General features: G+C 45.7%; 1 protein-coding gene across 1 annotated transcript in view; it reads left to right on the top strand.

The window, feature by feature from the left end:
• The window catches only part of LOC137646426 (U6 snRNA-associated Sm-like protein LSm4), a 55,392-nt gene extending 35,791 nt beyond the window's left edge, over nt 1-19,601 (top strand). The window contains exons 3-4 of the mRNA XM_068379528.1: nt 11,593-11,773; nt 18,488-19,601. Coding sequence (XP_068235629.1) covers nt 11,593-11,773; nt 18,488-18,573 — 267 coding nt within the window. The 3' untranslated portion in view covers nt 18,574-19,601. The remainder of the gene's footprint in view (nt 1-11,592; nt 11,774-18,487) is intronic.
• The last annotated feature ends 1,430 nt before the right edge of the window (nt 19,602-21,031 follow it).

Here is a 21,031-nt window from a genome sequence, read left to right as displayed (position 1 = left end):
GTATGAGAGAAGGAAGTTGATAGTTGATGTAGGTAAGAATAAGGTTATGAGATGTACGAGAAGGGAAGGTGATGCGAGGTTGAATCATGTTGAATGGAGAGTTACTTGAGGAAGTAGATCAGTTTAAGTACTTGGGGTCTGTTGTTGCAGCAAATGGTGGAGTGGAAGAAGATGTACGTCAGAGAGTGAATGAAGGATGCAAAGTGTTGGGGGCCAGTGAAGGGAATGGTAAAGAATAGAGGGTTAGACATGAATGTAAAGAGAGTTCTGTATGGGAACGTGATTGTACCAACTGTGATGTATGGATCGGAGTTGTGGGGAATGAGTGACGGAGAGACAGAAATTGAATGAGTTTGAGATGAAGTGTCTGAGGAGTATGGCTGGTGTATCTCGATTAGATAGGGTTAGGAATCCTAGCAGCTAGATTGGATATGAATGTGTTGAGGTGGTTTGGCCTTGTTGAGAGAATGGTAAGTGGCTGTGGCTGTCTGCTAAAGAAGGTGATGAATGCAAGAGTTGATGGGAGAAATACAAGAGGGAGGCCAAGGTTTGTGTGGATGGATGGGGTGAAGAAAACTCTTGGTGATAGGAGGATAGATGTGAGAGGGGCAAGAGAATGTTTTAAAAATAGGAATGAATGGCGAGCGATTGTGACGCAGTTCCGGTAGGGCCTGCTGCTTCCTTCGGTGCCTTGGTGACCACGGAAGTAGCAGCAGTAGGGGATTCAGCGTATGAAACTTCATCTGTGGGGGATAACCTGGGAGGGTGAGCTGTGGTACCCTAGCAGTACCAGCCAAACTCGGCTGAATCCCTTGTCTGGCTGGGAGGAGCAGAGAGAGGAAGGGTCACCATTTGTTCATTAGTTTGATGTCGGCTACCCCCCAAAATTGGGGTAAGTGCCTTGGTAAATAGAATAGAATGATGCGTACTTCTAGATCCCCATTCATCCTTCCTCAAGGAAGTACTTGAGATACACACTAAGCAGAAAGATATACCAGTTCAAGGTGCTGTGCTTCTGCCTGTCCACAGCACCCCAGGTGTTCACTTAGATCTTCACCCTAGTGTCCACCTAGGCCCTCAAGAATGACATTTGTTTGCTTTGTTACCTAGATGATTGGATAGTTCTAGCAGACTTGAGGGAGACCCTCCTCCTCCATTGAGACAGTCTTCTCGCCTTTTGCAAGGATCTTGGGATTGTGGTAAATTACAAGAAATCGTCCCTGCAACCCACACAGGTAATGGTATATTTAGGAGTGAGGATCATGATCAAACTAGGCAAAGTCTTCACAACAAAGTAATGAGTTGAGAGAATGAAGCGGTCGGTGCACCCGTTTCTTTCGCAGGATGCCTTGCTAGCATTTCTGTGGCAGAGGCTTCTGGGGCACCTAACCTCCTTGGAGAAGCTGGTTCCCAATGGCTGCCCTTACATCCGCTCTCTGCAATGGCAGGTGAAGACCTTTTGGTCTCAGCACCGAGACCCTACGAACACCTTGGTGCCGGTAGGGTAAGAGTAAAAGAGAGACCTGAGTTTGTGGGTGTCAGACACCAGTTTGCTTAGGGGAGTAGAGCTTTTCTCTCCTCCTCATGAATTATTGTTCTTCATAGATGCTTGAAAAGAAGGGTGGGGCTCACATGTTGCACCTCATAGCATTTGGACTGGTCCAATGCCGAATGACAGTATCACATAAACCTGGAAATAAGGGCAGCCTTTCTGGTCCTCAAGCAATTCCATCAGTTCCTTTCATGGCCCTCAGTAGTGCTGATGAGTGACACCACCACGGTAGTGTCACTCATAAACAAGCAAGGAGGTACTTTTTTACTGCACCTTTGCTAGCTAGCTAGCTGTAGAAATCCTTAGATGGACGTAAGACAACTAGGTAGACGTCTCAGCCCAGTTCATCCCGCGCAAGAAGAATGTGCTAGCGGACAATCTGAGCAGGAGGACTTGAATGTTAGGGTCCGAATGGTCTTTGAAACAATGGATACCCAACAAAGTTTTGAGTTTGTTGGGTTCGCTGACAATCGACCCGTTTGCAGTGTCCCTGAACCAGAAGCTAATGGTGTACTGCTCCCTGGTACCAAACCCACTGTTGGTCTGGCTGGACATCTTTGCATTCCCCTCTTCTGCTTAGTTAGTTCAGGGCATCTCAAGACCTCTGGATGACCCTAGTAGCTCCGCTGTGGCAACATGCAGAATGGTTCCCGGATCTTCTACATCTGCTCACAAAGGCACCAAGGGAACTCCCTCCTCTTCCTGATCCACTCAGACAACTACATGTGAAAATTTACCATCAAGCGATCCTATCTTATCTTCACGCCTGGATGTTATCCAGAAACTCCTTGGAAAGAGAGGCTTTTCGAGAACAGTTCCCAAGAGATTGGCAGGATACCTCCGGGAGTCCTCTGCTGTCGTATATCAGGGAAAGCTGTCTATCTTTTTTGGTTGGTGTCATGGACCGATATCGCTCCATTCAGTGCCCCAAATGCCAACGATAGCGGAGTTTCTGTTGTACCTCGGGAAGGAAAAGCTCTGCTTAATGTCATATGCCTTCCTTTTAAACTGGACTTGAGTTAACATTTCTTCCTCGATGCAATTGTCTCTCAAACGTAACTTTGAATGCACCTGCCCTCAGTCTGAAAGGGGCACCCTACAAACCTCTGTTAAGCATCATATAGTAACTTGACACTAAAGACGATTTTCTTGCTAGCACTGGCCTCTGCAAAGAGAATTGGCAAACTACATGGTCTTTCCTTTGGCAGCAGGCATTCAAGTGGATAAGGGGAGGTTACACTCAGTTTCGTCCCTGAGTTGGCTAAGACTCAAAATCCGGTTGTAGCGGATCCTAGGTTTGGGTCCTTCTGGATACTCTACGGTCTGTAACAGATGATCTATATCAGCTGTTGATCTGACCAATAAGGGCGCTGAGGAAATATCTTCAAGAGCTGCCAGAGCCCGCCCTTAGATCAGCAGGCTCTTTGTAAGCTCAGGGACAGTAAAAAGGAAGGTCACCAAGAACTCCATTTCTTTCTGGATCAGACAGGTAATCGAGAGAGCCATACAACCAGGCTCCTTACCCTCTGGTTGTCGAAATCAAACTCACGACGTCAGGGTCATCAACATGTTCCTAGCATTAAAGAAGAATTTCTCTGTAATGCAGGTACTGCAATCGGTTGTGTGGAAATGGCAAACCACGTTCATGGCCCAATACATGAAAGACAACCCACAGGAACCTCGATACTTTTACCTTACGTTCTGTGGTGGCTACAAAATGTGGTCATTAACACCCTAGCTCCCTTGTAGGACAAGTAGCAGTTAGTTAAGGGCAGATTTTACCCACTAACTAGCAGAGGGTAATTACTCCTCATAAAAATCTCAACGGCTGATTTCAGCCGTCGCCGAAATATATCTCCGCTGTAAAGAGCACCAGGTTTGTATATTTGGGAAAAATACAAATTATTTCCAAATTTGTCTTTGTTCCGTAACCGAAATACAAACCACGCTATTTACATTGGGTTTACCTTTTAGCGTAGCTGAAATGACGAGCCAATAGTTTTTAACGAGGGTTAATTACCCCCGCGCTAGTTAGCGGGGGTAGGGGAAGGGATAGCTTGCTACCCCTCCCCCCCACACACCGGTGATTTGCTTCACTTCACTTTTGGCTCCGGCGATGAACAGATGTGTCTGTCCATCGTCCTCATTGACAGCCTTTAATCTTTTTCTGCTTTCTCTTTCAGTTTGTGTGTGTGTGTTAGAAGTTGACCACCTTTATGATTACTATGCGTACGTGCCCTGGAATTGCCGGCCGCCCTCGTGGTACTTTTATGTCGGCCGTGGACACTGATCCTCACACCCTTTGCCCGCAGTGTTGAGGCCGACGGTGTGATCAGGAAAATGAGTGCAGGGAGTGGTCTGCCTCCCAGTGGGAGAGGTTTGGCCGTCGGCGTAAGAAGAAGTCCAAGAGAGACCGTTCTCCTTCTGGGGTTGCCTTGAAGGAGGAGGGTTCTCGGGACTCTTCTTTCGCCGCCCAAACCTCCTACGAAGCTCCCCCTCGTTCGGCTCCTAAGGAGGGTCGGCCGAGTGGGAGCGCAGGCCCTAGTTCTGTTTCCCGACCTTGGGTTGGGGGAGAGGGCGTCGCCTCCCATAGCGGGGCGGTTCCTCCTCCTCCCCCGGGGGAGGTTATTGATGAATCTTTGTCTAACGATGATCTTTTTCAGATTTGGGCTTCCCTGGGGCTTAAGGGCTTGCCCTCCAGGGTTGCCCTGATTGACCTTGTCCAGTTGGGGGCCGCCGTTAAGCAGTCGCCGGTGATAGCAGAGGTAGATCCTCTGTCTATCGTCGACGTCGTGGTGGCAAAGGCCTCCGACGGGGCAGGGCAATCCTCTGCAGGTGCAGTTGGGGATGTTGGTGCTGACGGCTCTCCTCCCCCTTCCGTACATCCTGCGAAGGGCTAAGGGAGTCCTACGGGCTCTTCTGCTGTCCAGCTTCCCTCTAAGGGGAGTGCTTTGACTGAGACTCCCCTTCGGAGGACTGATGGTCCTGATGATCTTCCTCGTGGCCGCCTTCGCCATAAGGCTCACCGTCCGCTACGTCGCAAGGGCCTCCCGTCTCCTTATAAGGGTGCTAAGAGGCGCCTTTTTGGATCTTCTCCTTCTTCCTCCGAAGGGGACTCTCCTCGCCGTAAACAGCCTGCAGCTCCAGCTTCATTAGACCTCTCTGGGGATCGGTCTCCTACGCCTTCCAGACCTTCAACTTCTGGGGCAGATGTTCAGCAACCTGACCTCGTCACCCGATGGGCAACGGTCCCTTCGGGGCAAAGGGATTCTTCCCTTACGCGTGCAGTGTTAGCGCACAGGCGCTCTCCTGCTCGTCAGCGCTCTCCTGTTCGTCAGCGATCTCCTGTTCGCCAGCGCTCTCCTGATGATCGCCCCTCTTTTCGCCAGCGCTCTTCTGAGGACAACCTTCAACCTGTTGTTCCTGAAGAGCGCCCAGCGCGCCAGCGTTCCCCTGCTCGCCCTTCTGCAGTGTTAAGGACGGGCGCTCTCCTGCTCGTCAGCGCTCTTCTGACCGTCAGCACTCACCTGTTCGTCAGCGCTCTTCTGAGGACCATCGCCCTTCTGCTCGCCAGCGCTCCCCTGTGGTCTCCGAATATCCTGCAGTTCCTGTTGTGCGCCCTGAGCGCTCTCGCGATCCTCAGCTTGTTCGCCCACGCGCCTACGCGCTTCCTGTTCCTGTTCCTGTTCGTGAGCGCGCCTCGCCGACTGTTCCTTCACAGGATTCCACGCGTCGCCCTCTTGCTCGCCAGCGATCACCAGCTCGCCAGCGATCACAGACGATTCAACAATCGCCTGCTCGTCAGCGTTCTCCTACGCGTCAGCGATCACCTGAACATCGGCGATCTCCGGACCGCCCGCGTGACCTATCGCCTGCGCGCATGCGTTCTCCAACGCGCCGTCGCCCAGGGGATCTGGAAGGACATGGGTCGCCCTCTGCTAGCTCATCCTCGTGCGGTTGTTCGCCTGCGCGACCTACGCGCTATCGCTCGCCAACGCGTCACCATGCGCCAACGCGCCATCGCTCGCCTGCGCGCCAGCGCACCACCGATAGCCTGCTCGCAATCACTCTCCCACACGAGCTACAGGTCTCCTGACCAACGTCGCTAGCGATCTTCGGAGCGTTTTCGCTCGCCCACGCAACAACGCGTTCGTTCACCGGCTCGCCTACGCGCTCGTTCGCCTGTACACCCTCGCGCCCACTCGCCCGCGCGACCGTTCGCCTTCGCGCGACCACTGTTCGCGCCGGATTTCACAGCCAGTGACAGCAGCAGGAACGCGTGTCATCAGAACGCGCTCAGGATCGCCTCCACCAAAGCGCAGGACCATTGTGCAGGACAGGGAAGACACTTCAGAGAGGTCAGTGCGTCTTTCTTCCCCCTTTCCTTTTCAGGCAGGTCCAGTGGTGTCCACTCCGAAGGATCGCCCGATCCCTTTCCCTCCAGCGAGGATTTTGGACTCTGTGTCCATGGAGCAACAGACTTGGTTTGGTCCTCTGATGCTGGCGTTAGTGAGGGTTATGAAGCCAGCACTCGCCGATCAGGGGAACAAACCAACGGTTGCCTCACCTCCGCTGAAGAGAAAGAGAGGAGTGGGCTTCGTGGTGACTTCCCCCAGGGAGAATTTGGTTCCTAAGAGGTCTGTCGGGAAGGCCCCATTCCCTTTGCAGGCGTTTTCTCCTTCTCCCGTGGACGAGGCTTTTCCGTCCTTGGGTGAGTCCAGTGAGGCGATAGTCTCCCCCTCGGCACCAAGGGGGGAGCCTTTTCTTCATGGAGGAGAATCGTCTCGCGCGGAAGGGGCTCTCCGAACCGCTTTGTTGGGATCCTGTATCCCTCCCAGGAGGGAAACCAAGGACTCCAAGACCATCCCGAAATCGTCTTCAAGGATTCGCCAGGAACCCGCTGCTCCCCGGGGGAACGTCCACGCTTCGCCCCAGGAAGAGATTCCGGGGACGGGAGACTTAGCTGCCAGCCCGCAAGGAGGAGACCAGCAGGAATCTGAACATGCCTTCTGGCAGGTCCTGAGCCTGATGAGGCGACTCAACGGGTTCATGGACCCCGTGATCGCCCCCCGAGAAGGCAAGGACACGGTCCTGGACCAAGTGTTCTATGTTCAGGAGGCCCCTAAGACCAGTGCGGCTCTGCCCTGGTCTCGGGGATGGAAGAGTGCCAGAGCCAGGGCCAATGCCCAGCTCGTGATCCTTGCCTCCTCCAGTCGTTCCTCTGCCGGGAACAAACTCATCCCACCTCCTCGTCTCCAGCAGAGGAGGTATTTTGAGATCTTGGGTGAGTCTAGTCTTGCTCTTCCTCTCCATCACTCCGTAGAAGAGCTGGCTAAGGGAGTTCCCCTCGAGAAGCTCTCTGCCCGGCAGGTGTCGTTCTCGGCGTCGGAGATCCTGAGCCATGAGAAAGTCGCGAAGTGCGCCATGCCGGCCACTTCGTGGCTTGATATATAGCTAGGAACTCTGGGCATCCTATTGCGCTCTGAGGACTTGTCTAAGGAGACCAATAGGAAGGCCCTGGAGACCTTCTTACTCTCGCGCACCCGCTCCATCGAGTTCCTGGCGCACCAGGTCACCACCCTGTGGGCCAACTCGGTGTTGAAGCGGCGCGATGCGGTGACCGAGAGGTTCCATCCGAAGGTCCCCGCCGTAGATGTCTGTAGGCTCAGACATGCTTCCCTCCTTGGGGAGAATCTGTTGGAGCCACAGGATATGGAGCGAACGGCTGAGAGGTGGAGGAAATCTAGCACGGACTCCCTCCTCCATAGGGCCCTTACAGCTCGGCCCTATAAGCCTCCAGCTCCGCAGCAACAGCAGCAGCTGCCTCGTAAGGCACCAAAGCAGGCACTGGCTGCTAAGAAAGTGGTGTCTAAGCCCCAGCCCTTTCCAGCCAAGGTCAAGAGGGGCAGTAAGTCCTCCAGGGGAAGCAAGACTCCTAGAGGGAGCGGCCGCGGCCGCAAACCCTAGGAGTGGCAGTCCCCTGCGTGTCCACCTGTGGGGGGATGCCTTCAACCTTGCGTGCTCAGGTGGCAGCAACACGGGGCCGATGCTTGGACGGTTTCAGTGATCGGCCAAGGCTATCGCGTCCCGTTCATAACATCTCAACCTCCCCTGACAGCGAATCCAGTGTCGTTGAGCTCCTATGCCACGGGATCGGCAAAGGGGCTAGCCCTTCGGGCGGAAGTCGAGACCATGCTCAAGAAGGGTGCTCTCCAGGAGGTCGTCGATGGCTCCCCGGGCTTCTTCAGTCGACTCTTTCTTGTAAAGAAGGCGTCTGGAGGCTGGAGACCTGTCATCGACCTCTCAGCTCTGAACGGGCTTGTCAAGCAAACTCGGTTCAGCATGGAGACAGCGGACACTGTCAGATTTGCGGTGAGACCTCTAGACTTCATGTGCACACTGGATCTAAAGGACGCGTACTTCCAGATCCCAATCCATCCGTCTTCCAGGAAGTACTTGAGGTTCTGCCTAGACGACAAGGTCTACCAGTTCAAGGTGCTGTGTTTCGGTCTCTCCACAGCTCCTCAGGTGTTCACCAGAGTGTTCACCCTGATTTCATATTGGGCGCACAGGAACGGCATTCGTCTCCTTCGCTATCTGGACGACTGGCTGATCCTAGCAGACTCGGAGTCGACCCTTCTTCGGCACCGAGACAGGCTTCTAGGTCTTTGCCAGGATCTGGGGATCGTGGTAAACCTCGAGAAGTCCTCTCTGCAGCCGTCCCAACGACTGGTTTATCTAGGCATGCTGATAGACACCAATCTCCACAAAGCCTTTCCATCAGACGACAGGATAGCAAGGCTGAGGAGGGTGGCGGAACCCTTCCTCAGGTGAGAAGAGCTTCCCGCCCAATCGTGGTTGCGTCTCTTAGGTCACCTGTCCTCCCTAGCTCGTCTGGTTCCAAACAGCCGCCTCAGGATGAGATCCCTGCAGTGGCGGCTCAAGTCCCGGTAGAATCAAGGTTCCGATTCCCCGGACGTTCAGGTCCCGATAGGATCTTTGGAACGGACGGACTTGCGGTGGTGGCTGGTCGACGAGAACCTGCGGAAGGGAGTGAGTCTTCTCGTCCTCCCCCCGGAATTGACACTGTTTTCGGACGCGTCAAAAGAAGGGTGGGGGGCGCACGTTCTGAACCAGAGGACCTCAGGCCTTTGGTCAGAATCAGAAAAGTGCCTGCACATCAACCTGCTAGAATTGAAGGCCGTCTTTCTGGCTCTTCAACAGTTCCAACGGACCCTGGCGGGTCATTCCGTGGTGGTGATGAGCGACAACACCACGGTAGTGGTTTATATCAACAAGCAGGGAGGCACTTTTTCGCAGCAGCTATCCCATCTTGCAGTAGAGATCCTGAGGTGGACCGAAGTCCACTCGATAACGCTATCAGCTCGCTTCATTCCGGCAAGAGGAATGTGCTCGCCGACAGTCTGAGCAGGGCCTCGCAGATAGTGAGTACCGAGTGGTCTTTGGATCCTCAGATAGCCAACAAAGTCCTGACTTTGTGGGGTTCCCCGACCGTGGACCTGTTTGCCACAGCGTTGAATTTCATGCTGCCTCTATACTGCTCCCCAGTCCCGGACCCCAAGGGTCTCTGGCAAGATGCTTCCCAGCAACGGTGGGACAACATCGACGTGTACGCCTTCCCACCGTTCTGTCTGATGAGAAGGGTGCTCAACAGGACCAGACTATCGGTCAACTGTTCGATGATTCTGGTAGCTCCGCTATGGCATCACGCGGAATGGTTCCCAGACCTTCTGCAGCTCCTGACGGAGCTCCCGAGGGAACTGCCTCCACGACACGAGCTTCTCAGACAACCCCACTCCAACGTCCCTCACAAGGCCGTGGCCTCGCTTCGGCTTCACGCCTGCAGACTATCCAGCGTCTCCTCACGGAGAGAGGCTTTTCGCAACAGGTTGCGGAGAGAATGTCTCGGCACCTGCGAAGGTCCTCTGAGGGAGTCTACCAGGCGAAGTGGAGAGTCTTTTGTGGTTGGTGTTGTGGGAGGGGTATCTCTCCACTCCATGCCACTATTCCAGCAATAGCGGACTTCCTCGTTTATCTGCGGGAGGAAATGCGCCTTTCTGTCTCGGCAGTGAAAGGCTATCGCTCAGCCTTAAGCTTGGCCTTCAGGCTGAAAGGCGTGGACATTTCTTCCTCGCTAGAACTCTCTCCACTCATACGTAGCTATGAACTTACCTGCCCCCAGTCGGAAGTGAGACCTCCTCCTTGGAACGTGGTTCGTGTCCTCAGGGCTCTTAAGAGACCTCCCTTCGAACCATTACGACAGGCCTCCGATCGCCACCTGTCTTGGAAGACAGCTTTCCTGCTCGCTTTGGCTTCGGCCAAGCGGGTTAGTGAACTTCACGGTCTCTCGTACGACATCGCCCATTCAAGGGGATGGGGGGAGGTAACGTTCAGGTTCGTCCCTGAGTTTGTTAGAATCCTGGGGTGCCGGATCCTCGGTTCGACTCTTTCAGGATCGCGAGTCTCCGCTCTGTAACAAGCGACCCAGACCAGCTGCTACTATGTCCAGTGAGGTGTCTGAGGTACTACTTGAAGAGAACGGCTGCAGTCCGTCCTCAAGTGCGAGCATTGTTTGTGAGCACAGGCAGGACAAAGAGGAGGGTCACCAGGAACACCATCTCAGCTTGGATTCGAAGGGTTATCCACCACGCCTTGAATCCAGACCCTCCTCCGTCACGTCGCCCTAGGGCACACGATGTCAGGGGTGTTGCTACGTCCCTGGCCTTCAAGAAAAACTTCTCTGTGACGTAGGTGCTTCAAGCTGGGGTCTGGAAGCGTCAGACGACCTTCACAGCTCACTACCTGCAGGACGTGACCCACAGGAGCCTCGATACGTTTTCTATCGGCCCTGTGGTGGCTGCACAACAGCTGGTCTAACCTCAGGCTCCTTTATGAACAAGTAGCAGTAAGTTGAGAGCGTTGTTACCCAGTTTTAGTCTGCGTGAATGAAAGAGTATGTCTGACCCTTACTTCTTTCTTCATTCTCCCCTCTCTTGGGGAAGCAGCATCCTGGTCCTCGCATAGCTAACCTCGACCTCTGCAGGTAACCCATGCTTCCTTGTGCTCCTAGTATTAAGCTTAATACTGTTGCGTCCCCCATACCCTGACGAGGTGGTATTGGGAACGTCCTATCCTAGATTCCTATCTAAAGGTCTCAAGGTCAACTTCATAGGCCGAGTCACACTTTCCTCCACACACAACTTATGTAGGCCACTCGTTCTTAGCGAAGCAAGGAACTTGTGAGGTGCAGGGGCTCCTTCTCTCAAGTGCTACTCACTGAGGGATGGAGTCCCCGGGCAAAGCCGAAGTCAGTAAGGCTGGGGACTTTCCACTCTTCCTAAGGGCTAAGTCACCCAATGTAAATAGCGTGGTTTGTATTTCGGTTACGGAACAAATGACAAATTCGGAGATAATTTGTATTTTTCCTAACCATACAAACCTTAGCTATTTACACATATTTGCCCGCTAACCCTGGCCCCCAAGTCAAGTCCTACCTCTAAGTGAAGTGAAGCAAATCACCGGTTTGTGGGGGGGGAGGGGTAGCAAGCTATCCCTTCCCCTACCCCCGCTAACTAGCGCGGGGGTAATTAGCCCTCGTTAAAAACTATTGGCTCGTCATTTCAGCTACGCTAAAAGGTAAACCCAATGTAAATAGCTAAGGTTTGTATGGTTAGGAAAAATACAAATTATCTCCGAATTTGTCATTTTTTGTTGGCCTAAGACATTCATTAAAAGAATGAATAGCGCACAAATTCCAATAATTTTAATTGAATTTTGTAGTATTTTATTCGAACATGAGTATGAAAACAATATATTTTATTATAGAAATCCTGTTTATTTTGAAAGCTTTTGTCTCTAATAGTTATAGCTAAACAAGACATTTCCTTTCTTTTAATGTACTTTTATTACTACTTTGCAATTTATTTATTTAATTATTTATTGTCTAGATAGAAGAATAATTTATGGGGAGTATTCACTTTCTAGATTGTTCCATTTGAGTTTTACTTTTAATTTGGTAGGATGGTGACAAATTCTGGAGAATGCCTGAATGCTATATACGAGGATCTACAATAAAATATTTGAGATTACCTGATGAAGTAATAGATTTGGTAAAAGAGGAGGTTATTGCCAGGGGTCGTGGACGAGGTGAAACCAGAGGTCGTGGAGGACCTGGACGAGGTCGTGGAGGCCCAGGAAGAGGTAAGATTTTTTACATTTTAGGAATTACTGTACCCTAAAAGAATACTTGTACTTTACTCTTTTCTTTTTATTTTAAAGGAGAAAAAACATTGTATTTAAGTTATGGAAATATCTAATTTTCAGCATTTGTTTTTATGAAGTGCAAAGTTACAAACCTTTTCCTTACTCACAAATATTGGAAATCATCATTACAGTATGTTTATATATTTTGGGAGTCGATCGTCTTTTAAACAAGTTTTATTGAAAGTAATATCTTCCTGAGTGGTGTTAATTTTGTAATTCCTAGTTTCTATTTTTATTATCATTTTATCTTCATTTCAAAATCCGTTAGTAACTGGGAAAGGGACACATTTCATGAGGAAGGTAATAGAGACCATATCATTCACATTTTTTCTTCTTTAATATGCCAGTACACATTATAAAAGTACAGATATCAAGTACAAAATATTCCCTTACCATAAATCACTTTCACAATGGCAGTGTGCACTAAGTAATGTTCACTTTATGTATAGAAAATTCAAAGTCCCTAGAATTAGATACAGTATAACAAATCCTTCAACTCAACTCTTTTTGAGCTTGGAGATGGTCTTCTGCAACACAGGATGTGTTTGTAAAAGCTTATATCGTCTGCGCCCTCGGGCGGTCCATGACTACTAAGGATGAAATGTTAAAAGCAGGACTCCGTATATGAGCCCTTACAAACGCATCCTGTGTTACAGTTTACTCCTGAAAATGAGCAGAAGACCTTCTCCCTGCTTGAAACCGGTTGAGTTGAAGGAGAGCAGGAGTGTGACTATGCCTTTTTGCAGGGGCTGGCCTGCATATTATACCGTACTGTACCAAAGAAATGTGGGTTTCCATGCCCTAGAGCCAGATTATGATTGTGTAATGTACCAACTTGGATTGTATAAGGGAGGCCTAAGGGTTCAGGCTCTTTTTAATCCATCTCCACACCTCTGATGTTGAATTTGTCTTCTAACTCTATTTAATCCATTTCCGCACCCTTAATGTTGAATTTGTCTTCTAATTGTTGACGCATAACTCAACGAGAACCATTACTAATCACAAGGAAGACAGTGCTTACCCTCCTGTTAGCATATCCTCGGCAACCATCTTTTGCTAGTCGACAACTAGAACAAATACTTTAGCTGTACAGTAATACCTCGGTTTACGAGTATAGTAAACCCTTGCCATATTGCGGTTCACCTATCTCTTCATCAGTACGTGGCAGATTTAAAAATATATATGTTAATCTATATCGAGGAGGACTCTTTATATTGTAGGTTTCTAAGGGCGGATAAGTTTAATTTTTTCATATATTAATAATTTTTTAAAATATATTCCTCTTGGGAAATAAAAAAATATGAAAATAAATTACAGTACATACAGTATTACTGTACTGTATATACTTGTGTAACTTGTAATCTCCCAAATTGTGTTACCCTCAAATTTTCATCCATAAAAAATGAATTTACCATGTATCTTGTGCATCATGCAAATTCCATTTTCATACCAAATTATAATACAGTGCCATCCTTATTCACAGGAGTAAGGCAATAGAGACAGATGTGAAGATTGAAAATCTGTGAATGCTTGCTTCCTGAGAATGGGTCAACTCATAACTTATCAACTTGCTGCCCATTGCTTACATGCGGTTCCCTATTACACTAGGTAACCCACTGTACAGTACTGCACTATATTGTTTTCATGTGGTGTCTATCACAGTATTGTAGTTCATGCTACCTTTCAGAGGTAATTGTACATTATTGGTACAGATTTCAGTACAAGATCAGACAAATCATATCACTAAAGTCATCGCCACACCACCCAATGTATAAGTACCTATAAAACTGTAGAGTAAAAGTCTAATTATTGATCGTTGAAATGCACACAAAATTGTTCTTTTGTCATGTTGAGCCTTCAGGCTCTCATGACCTAGGACTTTTGGGTCCTCGTTACACTGAGCCTTCAGGGTCTTGTGACCCGGGACCTTCGGGTCATCGTCATGCTGAGGCTCCAGGCTCTTGTAACCATGAGGCCGAGGTCGCGCTGATCCTCCGGGTTCTTGTGGTCACTGGGCTCTCGTCACGCTGAGCATTCGGGCTCTTGTGACCACGTGCCTCCAGGCCCATGTTACTCTCTTCTCCTGGGTTTCTGTTACTTAGAGCCTTCTGGCTCCCGTCGTGCCAAACCTTGAGGCTCTCGTCGCGTTGAACCTTCATGTTCTCGTGGCTTCAGGCTTTCAGGTCTTCATCATGTTGAGCCTTTGGGCTCTCGTGATCTGGAGTCTTGGGTATATCGTAGGTGGATGACTGCACCCCTTTCCGCTGCATTGCGTGACTTTCAAGTGTCTCGTGTACTGCTTCGCCAAGCTGGTTGCCATGCTCCAGCCTGACATGATTATCTTCCAGAGAGGACCAACGTCCTCTCAGGCAAGAAAAGATTGTAAGGCTTTCTCTTGGTTAGGAACTTCTGCCCCAGTGCAGGGAGCCGAAGGATTTATTTACCATCCGTAAGTCCTCGGCGAGAGCTTCCGTGCCTCAGCAATAAAGGTTGAGGGAAGTCTCTCCTTCCACGTCGGCAAGATTCGTCCCATCAATGGCCTACCTTGACGACTATGACCTACCCTGGCCTCCTATGGATGAGAGCTCGGAGGTGGATGAGCAATTCAGTCTTGAGAACGACTTTTTGCCCAGAGCCGCTAGCCCTAAGCTCTTCGATGCGGAGCAGGAGTCTGAGCACGCCTTCTGGCAGTTATTATCCTGCCAAATTCATGGGCAGCTCCGCTAGTGGTAAAAGACAGTCTTGGACCAGGTCTATGGCACTCGGAGACCTGCGAGGGCTAGTGCAGCTTTGCCCTGGTCAAAGGCGTTGAAGGGTGATAGAAAGAAGGTAGTGTTGCAAAAGACAGGTTCCTCTACTTCCCTCTGAACAAGCTCTTCCTCTAAACTACTCCTGCAGCTGTTTGTGCAACAGAGGAGGTATTATGAGATCTTGAATGAGCTTCTTCCAGCCTTGCCTCTTGACCACTCTATTGATGCTTTCACGAAGGGTATTCCCTTTTACAGATTATCAGGACTCTCAGTCTTGTACTCAGCCTCTGTTATCATTAACCATGAGAAGGTTGCGAAGTATGCCCTGCAGGCTACTTCACGGCTGGATCTCTAGTTGGGGTCTGTGGGCCACTTGATCAGATCTCAGGACTGGTCTCATAAGTCCACAAAGAAGTCGATGGAGACCTTTCTCTTGTCCGGCACTAGGACGATCGAGTTTCTCACCCATGAGGTTGTTAACCTATGGGCGAATACCATCCTTAAGAGATGGGACAAGATCATCAAGAGGTTCCATTGGCAGTACATTCCAGAATTCCTTCCTGTTATGTCATAGCAAGCGTCATCAATCTCACCAGTTCCCAACTTGAATGATAGTTCTGATTTGATTAAATTTAAGCCGTTACTGGAGCACCAAGTGTCCAATTGATCTTTTAGATAATCTAAAATTTCTCTGAATTCAAATAATTTTAATGTGGGACCAAGTTGGCAAATCATCACATCTTTTTTTTCATTGATCTGCCTAAGATCAGCAACCAGATATCACAAGTTGTCGAATATAATACTAGCCGTTTTATCTTTGGTGAAATCCTGGGTACCACATACTCAGATGTATCGTGATGGTCTCCATTGTAGCTTTACAGATACCCATGACCTCAATGATTTAATGTCTGCTTCTTTAATTGTTCGTATGAAGCAATTTCTTCCTAAGTCCGATGATTTGACATAGCATAGGTTTGAGTCTCCGAGTAATAGTGTCCCTGGTCTCTTCTTCCTCCTTATCTTCATCAATTAGATCTCGTGAAGTAACGTTGCGTTAGGGGCCTTGATGTCGCCATGACTGTCCAACGTCTTCCTCTAATGAGGAAAAGTCGACTCATTCAGTTTATCTATAGGGACGTGAGCAGCTTTCAATAATTCATTCAGTTCATCAATTTGGGTGGTCTTGATCTCCAGCTGCTGTTTAATCTCTTGTAATTCTGTTGAGATACTCTCTTGGGTATTTACAGAAGTTGATTCGGGTGTAACGTCATTGTTCCTTCCAACTCTTGTCATTGAAGACCTATATATGTCTAATAACATATTTATGAGCTCATTTTTTGTTGCCCATACTTTCGTTAGTCCTAGCTCTTGACATCTTTTCTACAGTTGTACCTATGTAAAGTTTACATGTAGAAATTCCCATTTAGGGTTTGTAAGCAATGGTACATTTTCTGAATGGGAAGACTGTATCGTAGGTTAAGTTCTCTTGGTGTTAGAAATTTCTCCATTGGCCATTTCTTTAGTTTTTTTTCCAAAGTAAGGTTAAAATTGCGGAAATTTTATAAAAATTCAGTTTTGAATTTTCGTATGTCCCATTGAGATGGGAATATATTTTTCTACTTCATCTCATCCATTTTCTTGTCTTGTTTTTGTCTGTTTTGTGAAGAATTTCAAATGACGAAATTCACACGTCATAGAGCTTACTGCGCATGCGCAAGTTTGGAAAATTTTGAACAGTAGTCTTTGGCTAAAAACCTCAAAATTTTATTCCCAAAATATGCGAGTCCAATAAGGTCACAATGTGTTGAGAGAGAGAGGAGAGAGAGAGAGGAGAGAGAGAGAGAGAGAGAGAGAGAGAGAGAGAGAGAGAGAGAGAATTCTTTATTTCCAACATTTACATTGGGTATTCATAAAATATAAGGCTACAATTAGTAAGGTCATCTTACAAATAGTTCAAATATTTGTTATTTTAGACATACAAAAGTTGTTTTAAGAATCAACAAATCGGCTAAAACTTTGTAATTGAAATAATTCATCAGTAATAAAAGAATATCATGGAATCAGAAAGTATTTACTTAGAATATAGTGAGTAAAAATTACTTTTGCCGAATATTGAAATACATTGTCATAGACCACATAAGTTGTGTTAAAAACAAGTCATGTACAAATCGTATTAAAATAACACATAGTAATCAAATATGCATACTAGATTATAAGGAAATCTTAATTTGTAAATAAAAGCCATCTTATCCATAAATATTATCTAAAACTAATTCCAACATCTATAGAAGTACAGTAGTGCCTTCAAAAGCACTTTTAATAAGGCAATTAAGCATAACATTCTTACATTAATCGGGACCATTTAAAATTAGTTTCTTTAAGTTTACATTAAAAGAAGCGAGAGAGGATTTTTGTTTAATTGTGCCAGGTACTTTATTGTATAATGCTGGGCCTCGAACTCTAAACTGGCGGGAGCCTATCTCTGTTTTCGCCCTTTCTACATATAGATTTTCCTGCTGTCGAGTAGAAACCCCATTAACTGCGTGTACTGTTGGAAAATCGTATAACCATTCAGGAGTTATTTTACGTATTGTTTTGAATACCAAATTACAGACATCTATGGTATATTTGTCTTTTATCTTTAACCATTCTAATTTTTGAGGTAAGGGGATATGTGGTCATGTTTTTTTACATTACCAACAGCCACTCGGGCGGCAAAGTTTTGAAGTTTTTGAACCCTTTTCATTTGTGTAGAGCCAGTTACTCCCCAAATTCTTAAACAGTAGTTGATTATACTCATAGCCAGCGACTGAACAACTATTTTACGCGTAGAGGAATCAAATGAGTCTTTTACTCTATTTAAATAAATTAAAGTGCCCATCACTTTCTTATAAATTTCATCTATATGCGTTTCAAACGTCATATATCTGTCAAAATAAACCCCTAGATTTTTTACAGCTTTCATGGGTTTAATCTTATTTCCATTAAAATCTATTTGTACATTATCTCCAATTTCTGATATATATTGTCGGGAACCTATAAAAATGAATTGTGTTTTTTCTCATTAAGAAGCAAACCATTAGTTAAGAAGTAGTATTTGGCCTTCTTTAGTATGTATTCTGCCCTATGAATTAGTTCGTCTATTTCATTTACATTTCCTTCAATTAAGAGAGAGAGAGAGAGAGAGAGAGAGAGAGAGAGAGAGTGAGTGAGTGAGTGAGTGAGTGAGTGTGTGTGTGTAATGACTATATAAAATGATAATGAATACTATACATATAAAAGTGGGAAATTTGCCTATAGAGGGTATTAATGCAATGACTGTGTATAACGTAGCAGAGAGTGGGACTTTTAGCATTCTACTATTGGCTTTGGCTACAGTTTAATTATTCAAACTTCATATATATAATAGGTGTGTACCCAAATTTACAGAATCATTTGAAGACCTCTATATTTCATAAGAAATCATATTATTTTTGTTTTATCAGCTGTCTCTTTTTTGGTACTGTATTTGCTTTTTATCAGTGTAAAAGGTATGTTTATTGGTAAATCTTTTCAGTATTGTAAGGGTTAATTTAGCTGTTTGTAAAAAATGCAATTCTGTGGAACGGTAATACAGTACTACTCAGTAATAGGATTATGCAGTCGAACAGAAATTGAACTTGCTTTGAAAGTTCTATTTCACTTTTGTTTAGTACTATTACAATTAATATTATTGCCATGTTTTGAGTTTGTATTACTGTTTCCTATTTCTACTACAAGAAATAATTTGACATGGAAAAGTATTGTATCAAGAAAAGTATGGATTCCTTCTTTCCATTAGGTCCATTTTGAATTTAAGAATTAGAGACTTACAGAGATCTCATCTTCTTTATAAATTAAAATCCCATCATAATTTGAACAGGTTTTGGTGGACGAGGTCGTGGCGGTCCTGGTGGCAGAGGTGGGCCTGGACGAGGTGGTATGAAAAAGAAGGAAGGTTTTAAATAGGCAGATTTGCATATAATTTGCAATATTCAATATAAGAATTTTATAACTATTATAAAATAATTGAAATTGTATTTTTTTTTATTTCTTGAAAGAAAAATTATAGACAATTTTGAAATAAACCTTAAAAGAAGTACAATTTATTTATGGATATGTAGAGACTTCATTATCAGTTGTTCGGTTTTTCATTAATAATTTTCACGTTATAGTTTGTAAAAGGGTTCTTAAAAACATTTAACAATTTCCCTTACCCTTTTGGCTTTAAATTTCATTTGGCAGAATTTAAACCGACGGGAGATGTGATGTTTGCAACGGGACATTTTCTCCTTAAAATTATTTAGTATTTCATGAAATACATTTAAAGTGTTACACTATATGCCTTTAGTTTCACTATAAATTAGTACGTCACATTTTCCAAACGTTTTGAGAAATTACGTTGATTTGAAAAAAATCTTGGAATTTCTAATGTTGAAGATAATAATTGAATGTTTATTGTTCACTTTTGCAAGTGATACCATTCTAAAATTTTACTTACATTTCAGTTTTCTCTTTGGTTTGTCTAGCTGATCTATAGTTTGATATTAAAATAAGAATTTAATAAGAATACTGAATTGCAATAGTATTTATTTTATGAAAAGAAATGTTTCTACTTTATATCATCCTGTTTATGAAAGAAATATGGTAATTAAAAATGTGCATACCACTAAATTGTCATGAAAATTGCTCTTAAGGAATTTTCTCTTGTAAACTTGTAATCTTGATAAAATGTAGTGGAGCACATTGACAGATTCGTGTTTAAACCTATTCAATATGCTTAGTTTTCTTTGGTAGCAGTTTATATTTATTTTTGTTTTATATTTATTTTTGTTTCAGATTTAGATCCCTATACTAAATAGTATAAGGAATCTCTTCTTGAACTTACTTAATTTTATTTAACATTGCATATGTATAGACTTGTGACAAATATTTTCTAAATTATTTGGCCCATTAATTTCATCAGGTCATTAGGATAGTAAAAAGTGAAATGACAATTCAATGTTTGATTTACCTTAGAAATTTTCTGTAATTAAGTTAAATCTTAGATTTTTATCTCCTCCAGTCTACTTGTAAAGGGATTTTGACAAAGGAAAAATCTATTTCTGGGGAGATACCTGTGACGCCCAGTGAAAAGAGTCCTTCTTTACGCTTTTCTGATATAAATACTTCCAAATATACCAGAGAAAGTTAAAAGTATGAAATGCAGAGGTTACTACCCTCGCGCGAGCACCCAGTGGGCGTCGTGTATAAAGCAGGGGCGTGTGAAAACCACTATTCACAGGCTGTCTTCCATTTAGATAATTCCTTCATCAAAGGGAAGGGCCATAACAGAGGCCCTAGCTACCTTACCTGAGCCACCCCACCGACGCCCGACACTAGCGACATCTGTACTTCATCCTTCTTTTGGACTTCGTAAGCGTCGTATTCTTCATTTTTGTGCTGCTTGGTTTTTCTCTTTCGTGAAGTTTTTCGTCATGGCCGAAGCTCTTCTTGCTCCTACACCAATGTTAAGTACCATAGATTGTTTTTGACAGGTTTTTTAGTTCCGGGCTAGTGTTAACTTAATTCTTTTTAGTGTTGTTAGTGCGACCGGCTTTTTGCCTTCCACGGGGTTGGCAGCCATTTTCATTGTTTACGTTATTACGTCTGTTATCTTGTTATGCCCGTTTGGTACTTTTGTCACTTAGGTTCATTATCTTTTATATACTCCTGGCCCTGTGCCATATATATTGTTATATTTTGAACCATCTTTATTATTCTTGGTACTTTTTATCGCTTACGAGTCCATATTTAGTCGAATGAAGAATAGCGTTCGGGGCTTTATTATAGTTGAGTTTTTACCATTTGGCGTTATTATACTTTCGCCATTTTTCACTTTCGTTCTCGTTTCGCTATTCTTCGTTCCTCCTTATTTTAATGTTTTGTTATGATCATGGACTATTATGTATATTTTATTTAAGGTTCGTTATAGTAACCACAAGAGAGAGAGGCTGGAGTTCCCGTTTTCTGTTCATACGATCACGTGTCTCCTCTCTCTCTCTCTCATATATTTTAGTTATACCTAGTACGAGAAGCTGGAGTTCCCGTTTTCTGTTCATACAATCACGGGTTCTCCCTCTCTCTCTCTTCCCCTTGCGGGAATTACGCATTAATTTTATTATTTACATTTTAGCGTGTGGTTACTTTTAGTTTATTTTGAGGCTAGTGTTTTAAATAGATCCTGTCGTGTGTGTCTATTGTTTTGATTATTTAGATGGCCCAGTACCATCATTAGTTCCCCTAGTTCCATCCTCTCCCCGCTACGGCCTTGGGAGCTGGTCTGAACCCCTATTCAACTCCGCCATGAGTTCCATACCATGAGCTGGGAACTCGTACCTCTCTGTTATTCTTGGGCACTCCTCCGGCAGGGTTTCGTCCCCTTGGA

Source organism: Palaemon carinicauda, chromosome 1, assembly GCF_036898095.1.
Source record: "Palaemon carinicauda isolate YSFRI2023 chromosome 1, ASM3689809v2, whole genome shotgun sequence".
Classification (NCBI taxonomy): domain Eukaryota; kingdom Metazoa; phylum Arthropoda; class Malacostraca; order Decapoda; family Palaemonidae; genus Palaemon; species Palaemon carinicauda.
This window is presented reverse-complemented; position numbering and strand designations above follow the sequence as displayed.